Raw genomic sequence first — 11,382 nt, 5'->3', positions numbered from 1 at the left:
TGGGTAGATTCTAATTGTGGTAGAGGGGATTGTTTCTTCTACCAGAGTACAGACAAAGTCAAGCACCGTTTCAGTGTATTCGTTAATATTGGCTGTGTTATCACGGAATGTGCAGTTTTGCTTGTACAGTTGTACAGTTCAATCAATCAATCACCTCAATCATACCTACCTGTATTCCAATAATGGATTCGTCCATACCTGAGATCCATAGATGTCCCTAGATAAGAGGTTAATGGTGTTACCCAGTGTCTCAAAATACTGAGGATAAGTTGTAACAAATACAAACTTAGTTCAGTTATTGGGTTGTAATGCTAAAATGCGTTTCAAATCTAATGGCATTACATAACTATTTACAGCTTTTAGGTAACACAAGTGTTATTGATCTAAGCGATAGTTATTTCAACATGTAAATGCAATAATAAACTGCAGAAGAAATCAGTCGACAGTGTTTTTAGCAATTTGTAAAACATTTTTTATTTCCATTGCCGAGAACCAGTCCCATGGCCAAATGATGGTTGAAGGCGTTATCTAGAAGAAAGCACAAACATAATTTCTGTTAACGCGGCCAGTACAGCTCTTGTGCATTAATCTCAGTGTCCTGTCAGCAGGGCCGCCTCAGGGGGTGTGCGAGCAGTGCGGTCGCACAGGGCCTCGCGGGAAGGGGGGCCTCGCAATTTTTTTTTTTTTTTTTTTTTGCTAGGCCCCACTTCCCGCGAGGCCCTTTTTCATCACAGACCTAAAATCTAGTTTTGCTTATATGCTTATATATTTCACATTAGACACGTTTGTAGAATGTGTCTGACTTGTTCCTGCCTCTGCGGCTCTGCAGACTGCAGTGTTCCGGTTTCTGCGGCTCTGCTGCTCTACAGATTTTAGAATAGTGTTTCCGGGCTCTTCCCGGACCCACGAGGTACAGGGATCTATTCAGCGCTATTCAGAGGAGCGAGTGGATGTCTTTTCAAAAGCAGCATGGATCAGAAGAAATTACACCGTGGGCCATAAGCTTGTTATCAATACCAAGTATGATGGTTATGCCAACTTTGCCAAGACGAAGAGGATGTTCGGCAGATGGACTGAAGATGAAAGTTGCTGCATGTTAGAAGAACCTTCAGTCAGGCTAAGCTATGTCGGCTAGTACTAGTAGCAATTTGCTAAGGGCAGGGACACGTAACTAGCATTAGCTAATGCTAGCTAGCGTTAGCTAACACTAGCTAGCGTTAGCTAACGCTAGTTACGCGTCCCTGCCTTTAGTTAATTGCTAAGTTATCGAGTGCTAACGTGTGGCAGATAAACTAGGACTCCCAAGGGACTGGTACTTTTCATCTCCACGGAAAGTCTCCTTCCAACTTTACCATTGATACTGCGTTATGGTGAGTTCATGCAACCTATTCTATTCCCGCCGTGGATCTCTCTCTCTCTCTCTCTGGAGCCAAACTGGCCGACTAGCTGTTGTAGTACTAGTAGCTAACGGTGTGTGGCCTGGTGTCAGCACCTGTATTGCTTTTCTCATGTTGTACAGTTTTTCAGTGGTAGCCGCATAGCTTGCTTCTGCGTTAGCTAATGGTTAGCGATAGCCGGGTTGAGCTAACTGTTAGCCAGTTAGCTGTTTAGCTACGACGTTAGCTGCCGGCTGCGCACGTTAGTTTGATGCTATCAGTTAGCCTAGAGTTAGCTGTTAGCTTGTGCTACGACCATTGACATTAGCCGTGAGAATAGCAGGGGGTTGTGGCACTCTGACCACGACATCATCTTTGACAGAAGATGTAGTCGGGCCTGCACCATGACAAGGCTCCGGCCATAGCTTCTTTTTGTCCCGCCAGCGAGAGGCCTTTCGTCAACGTGGAGACCTGTGTTGCGGCTTTTCGCCCTGCGTTCCTTGGTGCAGGTAAGATGAATGAAAATGTAATGACATTACCCCACTCTTCCTTCCTTCCCCTCCCGAATGTTTTGTTAATAACGATGTTTTTTTCCAGGCAAAACATATGTTACTTCACAACATTTGGAGATACGACATGTGCTGTGTGTGGGGGGGGGGGGGGGGGGCTCGCGTTTAAATCTCGCACAGGGCCTCGCATTTCTCCCAGGCGGCCCTGCCTGTCAGCGTCTATATTTTCTACAACGGAGCTCGGTTTCCGGGTTCCTCCAATTGGCCACGACGCCCATGTGACCTCCGCTAGCACGCCCCCTTCCTGCCGCGCGCCGCGCTGCGCTCGCCAAGCTCCTGCCGCGCTCCCAGCTTCCTCAATGAAATGAAAATCGCTACTTTACATCAGGGTGAATGCTGGCTGTTGGTAACACCACCCACTTCAATGACAGGCTCTCATATTTGCGAATGCATAAACTATTAAAAAAATATACCGTTAACTGGAATATGTTTTTTTTCTTTACACACGTTGGATTATGTAATCACCTATCTCAAAACCCTGCCCTCTTTTCTTGATCCTCTAACTTTGTTTGTCCAGTTGTGATTGGAGGATCAAGAAAAGGGGCAGGGTTTGAGATAGGTCTATTGGTTTGTCATGACAAACCAATAAAATCGCTACTTTACATCAGGCTGAACGCTGTTATGCTGCCACCACCCACTTCAATGACAGAGCTCGGCGCATTACATCAGGCTGAGCGCTGTTACGGCACGGGCACACTGCTAACGAATGAATTTCACGCGCGGCTCCCTCGCGCGCCTGGTCAGGCACACTGGACCTAGGAAGCGCACCGAGGAAGGCACATTTACATTGGGACAGCTGTAAATGCCTAGTCTATATGCGAAGTCAGTCATTTTAGAATGATGATCAGTGTGACTGTACTCCTGAAAGAGCAGTGTGGAGCAGCGTGACAATTGTATTTCTGTGAAAAGATAGCTTGCCGCTCGGGAGCCGCTCGGGAGCCGCTCGCGAGGCGCGCTCCCGCTTACGGCCAGTGTGCCTACTATCGTCCGTTAACATGGGAGCGGAAGTGAAGAGGCAGTCGCCCGTCCGTCCGTCCGTGTTCATTCGTCAGCAGTGTGCCCGTGCCGTTATGCTGCCACCACCCACTTCAATGACAGAGCTCGGCGCAGCAGGAGCTTGGCGCTTGGGAAGCTGGCGAGCGCGGCGCGCGGCAGGAAGGGGGCGTGCTAGCGGAGGTCACGTGGGCGTCGTGGCCAGGGGTGCAGTCGTGCACACACACGGTTACACGGCGTGTTATTAGTAGTCACTCAGGGCAGAAGTGCGCGCAATGAAGTACTCGGCCGTTGTAGAAAGCTACCCGGCCGGCGGCCGGCACTTCTCACCTAGACTTTGCATAATAATAGGAACCTACGAGAAGGTGGGGGGCTGCTTGATCTCCATTGTTATGCATAATAATCATCTGTTCTGTGCGCAACTGAGGGAACATGTATGCGGGAGCGCGCGTGGCGTGTAACCAGTTCCCATATTACGACTGCACCACTGGTCGTGGCCAATCGGAGGAACTCGGAAACCGAGCTCCGTTTAGGGTGACCAGATGCAAAAAGTCCAAAAGTGGGACAACAGTAAGATTTTGGTGGGACAAAGTGGGACAACAGTAAGATTTTGGTGGGACAAAGTGGGACAGATAGATAATGTAAATTTTTTTATTAGAATAACTGAGTCTGGCAAAATGACAGGAGCTAGTTTCATACCACAGTCGGCTGACCTGTATGAATGGGAGTGTTGTACTGTGTGATAGACACTTGTTATCTCTGCAGTGACCTTGTCTGTCTGGCTATCATTGTTTGGTTTAAAAAGAAACGTATCCATAGATCTGGATGTTTCTTTTTGGTGAACCACTTTCAAGTGAGACTGACGTCCACTGTGGCGCTTCAAGTCGTATTCTCCTCCATGCGCAATTGAAAACGAACTATGACACAAAACACAGAAAGCCTGCTGCGGATTGCCTGCCATCTGCCTCACCCAGTCATGTGTCGTTTGCCAGTCTTGGTTGTAACTGCAGGTCCGTTTCTTTTTACTGCTTTCCATCTTGAACTAGTTCGCTTGTAATGTTGTTGTTTTTTGACCAATCAGATTTGCGATATGAGGTAGCGTCACAAGTTCAACTCTCACGAGCAGAGCAGTGCGCTAAATTACTATAACCAATCAGATCTGCGATATGAGGTAGCGTCACGACTCAGTCACGTCACAAGCAGGCAAGCAGTGCGCTAAAGTACTATAACCAATCAGAGCAATGTGTGTGGACAAGAGGCGGGTTGCTACGTTTACTGTCTGTAGGGAGGGGCTTTTAGACGCATGTTTTTTTTTGGCTTCGAAAAGAGGGACATCCTCTCAATATGAGGGACGCGGGACATTTGGTCAAATGGTGGGACAGTACAACCAAAAGGGGGACACCTGGTCACCCTAGCTCCGTTGTGGAAAGTATAGACGCGTCCTGTCAGCGGCAGGCGTGTCCTGTGGCTGGCGGAAGTTGCCAGTGAGCGGTTTCTCCGGGGATGCAGCTGGAGGCTACTCCATTATTGAGACCTGAGTGATTTTGGAGTGATTTCACAGGATATCCTCCCATCCAGCAGGGGGCGTCAACGAAAAGGTCAAACGGGACTCAGCGGCGATGTGAACTTGGCCGGCTTTTTTTTCCTTGGGCAAAATTCAATATGGCGGCGTCTTCACGTTGTCCGGTGTGATCATGCTCATCTCAGATAATATTTACACATCTATGAACTCCCGGCTAGGGTGATTTCTAAACCAGCAAATATGTCGAAGGTTCAGTTACTGAGGGACTTTGTTAACGAACGCCTGCTCTCGGCTGCAGAAGACATCTTGCGAATAGTCGAAACAACAATAGCCGAGTATGAAGCTGCTTTTCACCTGAAGCTGGTCGACAACAAACTGCAAGCTGTTTCTGTGAAGCTGGGGACGAGACAAGAAGCAGGTAACGTTACATAATGTGAGAGATTAGTACTTGTTGGGAGGCTATAGCTACAGAAAGATTAGATTCATGCAGCACAAGTACAGTACAACGGAAATAAGTTTGTCATCTAACCAGAGTGCAAATGTAACCGTAAAGTGCAATAACAAGATTATTATGAAATATATAAATGAGTAAGTACTGACTGAGTAAGAATGCTAGTTTTATTATGTACAGTGATACAGGTATAAAGAGATTATAGTAGTAGTCATACTGGTACAATATACAAATAACAAAGCTACTTAGTAAATATGCTAATCTGTACAGTATTATATACAGTGATACAAATTAATCCAAACTCTTAGAAAGTAAAGTCTAAAGTCTATCGGTGAGCTGGATGCAATCCTACCTGGAGGGGAGAGAGCAGATGGTGGAGGTAAACGGTACCCTATCCCCCAGGGCTCTACGCTAACCTTTTTCACTAGGGGCACAGGTGCTCCTAAATGAAAAAAGTTAGGAGCACACAAAGAAATTTAGGAGCACCCAAAAATATTTAGGAGCACAGTGAAAATATTTCAAGTAAAAGAGTGTTTTTTTTTTTATATAAATGTATATTTGTACTGTGCGTGCATGTGTGTAAATTAGCTCTTGCTACAACCCTGCATGTTTACATTTTGTATTTTGTACTTGATGTTCATTAACATGTGCTGTCCCTATCAAATAAACTATCAAATCAAACTACTGCTACAAAAGTAACAGTCACTTAACTTTAGCCCCTTTTATGCATACAATGCCTATGTTTTGGCTGTGTTGCTCTTCTAGAGAAATAATCCTTTCAGGGTTGCCTATTGAAATACTGTACACCTCCAGTACAGAAACATTGTTTATGAGTTTGCGTGTCAGGTAGACCATTGATTGACAGTCGAGTCTGCCAATTACGTCACACCGCTTGCACTCCGGCCGTCCGGCGCTGCACCCTATTGCCCACCTCTGCTGTTCATAACGCTAGCCAAGTTAGCTGTACACACATACACAGTGGGCCAGTTACTTTGGTGTAGGGGTGTAACAATGCATCGATCCTAAGGGGAAAATTCAACTGCATCGATTTGAAAATGTTAGAATCGATTATCGCAATTTGAATGTGTACACACTACACAGTGTTATGTTGTTATCATGTCCGTTACAGTCAACACAACGGCATACGCTACTGCATCAACGTTATGATTAACACTTTGATCGCCATGGTTAAATTCATAATTTACCATCCCTAGCCAGTAGCCAGCTCTATTTGTCTATGGAGAAGTTCCCCTTCTTTGCAGGGCTATAACTTTTTAAATTGTATTGCTAAATTGACATTATTATGGCCCATTCAATTTCCTATATCTATTGTTCAGGGTGTAGCAACGTTATACTTTTTCATTCACATATTCATACTAAAATACGGTCTAAAGTATGTTTTTATCGTTTTCTGCAGCTTTCTCCAGAACTTGATTTATAGCCCTAAATGCATTATATTGATGATCAAATACAGTTTGATGGCGATCGGTGCCAGATAAAAAAGTTCAACTGCACGTAGTTCTAGAAGTTACTACGTATGATCTGATGTTGACCGGATGGGCGGGGGGTCGTTTATAATTCCATGGGCAACGTTATATCATTCATCTAGTGTGGGTCATATGATCATTAGAGCAGTTAGTATTAGGGATGGGTACCGTATTCGGTACTTTTGAGGTACCGAACCGAAACACGTCGGTACTACCGAGTATCGAATCAAGTGAGAAACCAAAAAAATAATAAAAAAAATATATATATATTTTTTTGTATTAATATTATTTTTTTACTTACTTTTTTTTAAACTTTTTTCTTTTCATGTCAACGTTCACACGCACAATATATGCTTACCTAGGATTTGACTTGATTCAACAACAAAGCAGTCGGAGCAATGACAAGCCGAAAACTGTCGAAATTGTAGTTTGGATTTTTTTTTACGACTGAGGTAGGTAAATTAAATTTCTTGAGACTAAAGTACCGAAAAAAGGTACCGTTGGGTACCGGTATCGATTCACAGGTACCGGTATCGGTTCAAATGTGAAAGGTACCCATCCCTAGTTAGTATAGAGGACATTAGAAAATAACGCTGAAACTCACCGTAGCTTCCTCGTGCCGTTGGCAGATGAGCGTGGAACAGAATTTTTTCTATTATGGGATGGAGAAATACCCGATCCATTTCCAGGTTGTATAATAGTATATACGTCCAAATCATGTTGTTTATCGAGTTATTGGCAACGGATCGCTATGTATTGTGTCGAGCTCGAGTCCCGGGACCTATAGCGAGATCGGACCGAATTGAAATGAGCACCAGCTTCTACATCCTGTTTCTCCCCTGGGCGATCCCCCGATTGGCCACCAGATGGCGCTCTTGAACCGTTAGAGAGTTGAGTGGAGCTCAGCAGTATATCTCAGGTCCCCGGGGGAGAAATATGATTTCGATCACAGATTTTTGAAATATTGATATCAAAGACGTGTTACGGCGTCTTCGGCAGAATGAGCATGGCGGGGAAAGACGAGTTTCGGCGTCTCCGGCGATTAAAGTGTTAACAAAGCAAGGCATTCGTTTTGTTGCATTAACGTTATATTACTATTGCTATCGCTAAATCTAGGTGTTCTAAAATATATTGCTATTGGTAAGACTAGAAGTTACATGTCTCGGGAAACTCTCGCATATCGCAATGGTGGCGTTTCAGGAAGTAAACAAGCCAAATGAGAGCTTCCGATTGGTCATTTGCTTTCTTTCTCATGAAACCAGTCACGTCACTCTACTGTGATTGGACCGTTGGCTTGAGTGCAATGTGGGACTTGTAGTTTTTTAACGATCTCGCGGCGGAGGGAAAAAAAGACGAGAGGCTATAATCTGTACTCGCACAGCGTGCGCGTAATTCATTTTTACGGTTTGCAGTCGCACACACATATTTTTACGGGCATATGCGAGCAATTTGGTCGCACTGTAGAGCCCTGTCCCCCCCCTCACAGTGAGCTGTGGTGTTCCACAAGGAAGCATACTAGGACCGCTACTGTTCCTAATTTATGCAACTGACATGTCGTCAGCTTGTGACTGCAACTTGTTCTTGTTCGCAGACGACTCAGCCCTGCTGGTCTCTGACAAGAACAAGTTACAGGTTGAAAAAACCCTCAGCTCAGAACTAGGCAAAATCTGCATATGGCTCGCTGATAACAAACTATCATTACACATGGGCAAAACAGAGTCCATTCTCTTCGGTTCAAATAACAAACTCAGCAAGACCGACGGCTTCTCAGTTACAGTGGGTGACAATATTGTCACAAGGAAAGAAGATATTACCTACCTGGGTTCCATCCTAGAGGAAAATCTTTCCTGTGACAAAATGGCATCCAATGTAATAAAACAAGTCAACCAACGAACACGATTCTTGTACCGGATCTCCTCACTGGTAAACGAGAATACCCTGAAGACTCTGGCAGGAGCACTCATTCCAGGGTACTACGACTATGCTTGCACCTCATGGTACCAAAGCACCGCAAAGGCGCTAAAAACAAAATTACAAACATCTCAAAACAAACTGGTCAGACTACTGCTTGACCTTACTCCTAGAACCCACCTCACCCCTGCCCACTTTGACAACGTAGGATGGCTTAGAGTAGACGACAGAGTACAGCAACTTGCAATGGGCCTGGTCTACAAGATACACTACACGACCAAGGTACCCATGTACATGTCAAAATACTTTCCAAAGGTCAGTGAATACCACGATCACAACACCAGAGGGAGCTCCACAAATCATGTTAAACCCAGATTCGGCTCAAACAAGGGACTAAACACGTTTCGCAATTATGCCACATCAATGTGGAACGCCTTACCCAAAGCTGTAAAGGAATGTCAATCACTACCCACTTTCAAAAACACTCTCAAAAAACACCTACGGGAGACTGCAATTCTAAACTGGCCCCTGTAAATGTCCTAACACAACCCCCCCCCCCCCCAATGTACAGTAAATTACCAAGTATGGTCTTGTCAATATTCCAATGTACAGTTTTGCTTGTTCAGTTGTACAGTGTCCCCCACCCACCCCTCCTACCCAACCCCCCCCCCCCCCCCCCCCCCCCCCAACCTCCTCCAATGTACAGTTTCTATGTCAAATGTATATACTCTCTTTTCTGGACTCTTTTCGTATCACAAACAGTACTGTATTTGCAAATCTGGTATGTCATAAAAGTATAGATGTAGCAGTACTGTCTATCTGTATGTCATGTATGTCATATATGTTATGATGAATTGAAAATGGGGGACCCTGATGTAACCAAGACGAAAGTCTTTCTCTGGTCTGCATCCCCTTAACAATTGTATGTATTGAGCTGTACTGTACTGTACCCATTCTGCAATCTGTTAATACAATTTTCAATCAATCAATCAAAGTCTACTTCTGACCAAAGCTTCATCAAACGTCCCCAGATTAGATTAAAATGTATTGTCATTTGTCATTAACACAAGTACAGTACAACAAAGAGAGGTTTGGCATCCAACCAGAGTGCAAATTTAACAATCGCAATATACAATGCACAGGTGATTACACTGGATATAAAATATATAATAATAAATATATAAATGAGTGCTATGTATGTAGTATTATTATGTACAGTGATACAGGTATAAAGACACTATGGTAGTAAGTCATACTGGCCAGCAGCATAACTAGTAAGAGTAGGTAAGGTATATATATATGATTATATGCAGGTATATACAGACAGATGTGGATAAATATATATATCATAAATGTATGTATATGGTATACAGCATTATTGTACATGCTATCATACAGAGTTATGTGGATTATATGCAGGTATATTATGCATTTTTAGGCCCGTGGACCCCAAGTTAATTCCAGTTTTGTCAGTTTTCTTTGTGAAGATGATTTGTTTAATTTACAGTAACGATAGTGTAGGCAGGGATTTAAAGTCTCAATCAGTGATCAAATCATAAACAAATGGCCCCTTACCACCAAAACAAAAAAGCAAATACAATAAAACAGTAATGGTATTGGAGACAGGTTTTCATCCTCTAATTCAGTGCTTCTCAACATGTTTCGTGTCAAGGACTCCCAAAATGATAGACGTCATTAGGCCACATACCCCCATTTCACAAGCTTGTGTCTTGGTTATGATTAAGTCCACAGTTGCATAGATGGTAAATAAATAGCTGCATTTATATTTCGCTTTTTTCCAAAGTGCTTTACAATTTGTTCTTCACATTTTACCCATTCATTCACACATTCACACACCGACGGCGGAGGCAACCATGCAAGGTGCCAACCTGCTCATCGGGAGCAGTTAGGGGTTAAGTGTTTTGCTCAAGGACACTTCGATACGCTGCCTGGGAGGAGCAGGAATCGAACTAGTAGGAACCTCTGTATAACCAGACGACTGCTCTACCTACCGATGGGTTTCTCGTCCACATCAGACTCAGTGTGCTGCGTATCAAGGAAACCAAAAGGAATGTAATCCTGTTCAGAACAACAGGGCAGACTACATTATATTTGCATTTGTTAGCCATGCTAGCGATCTAATCAATCAATCAATCCATACCAAATCTAGATATGTAAAAGGTGACAGACTCACACTCAATCATGCTATTTTGGCAAAATGACATCCAGCTATTTTCGTTTGAAACAATTAGTCAGGGGAGTGCCATGGTTTCTCCATAGAGCTCCATTATACTTTTAGTCAGGGGAGTGTCATGGTTTCTCCATAGAGCTCCATTATACTTTTAGTCATGGGAGTGCCATGCTTTGTCCATAGATCTCCGTTATACTTTTAGTCAGGGGAGTGCCATAGTTTCTCCATAGAGCTCTGTTATACTTTTAGTCAGGGGAGTGCCATAGTTTCTCCATAGAGCTCCATTATACTGTTTTAGCACAGGTAGGAGGAAACTCAGTCACATGGTGTTTATTAACTTGTCTATAGCTGCCTCTATGTAGCTGAGGGGACACCACACCAGTAGAGAAGGTGAGATCTATGATCAGAATAGTCACATTAGTGCTGAGAACCATCATTCAAATTCATGATTGACTCGGCTCTTGATAAAAAGACAACAGGGAAATATGAGGTTTTTATAGGACGTTGTGTAACTTTTCAACTATTTCATGACATCCTTGAATATGTGAAACATATTAATTAATTAAATTTTTTTTGTAAAGAAAAGTTATTTTTCCAGCATCTTTTTCTTCCCTTGTATTGAACAAGCTGTGTTTGGTGGAAGTAGCAACACAGGGTTGTCTGAAAATAAACCCTGGTCAAATGGCAAGGAGTAAACCCCCCCCCCCCCCCCCCCCAGCACCTAAATAACATTTCAAACTGACGATACAACTTGGCAAACCCCATTTTACATTTAAGCATTACATCACACGCAGGAGTGGTTTGTGACCAATAAACCATGCCTAGGGGTGGTTGTTAGGCCCGAGGCGCAGCCGAGGGTCGTTAGACCCCCCTAGGCATGGT

General features: G+C 43.9%; 1 protein-coding gene across 1 annotated transcript in view; it reads left to right on the top strand.

The window, feature by feature from the left end:
- Positions 1-4,641: 4,641 nt before the first annotated feature.
- LOC311235173 (uncharacterized protein) overlaps positions 4,642-11,382 on the top strand; it is a 28,455-nt gene continuing 21,714 nt past the window's right edge. The window contains exon 1 of the mRNA XM_084322540.1: positions 4,642-4,878. Within this exon, the coding sequence (XP_084178666.1) occupies positions 4,701-4,878 (178 nt within the window). The 5' untranslated portion in view covers positions 4,642-4,700. The remainder of the gene's footprint in view (positions 4,879-11,382) is intronic.

Source organism: Notolepis coatsorum (assembly GCF_963971535.1).
Source record: "Notolepis coatsorum genome assembly, chromosome: 10".
In the NCBI taxonomy this organism is placed as follows: domain Eukaryota; kingdom Metazoa; phylum Chordata; class Actinopteri; order Aulopiformes; family Paralepididae; genus Notolepis; species Notolepis coatsorum.
The sequence above is the reverse complement of the archived record's forward strand: the minus strand, read 5'-3'. Positions and strand labels throughout refer to the sequence as shown.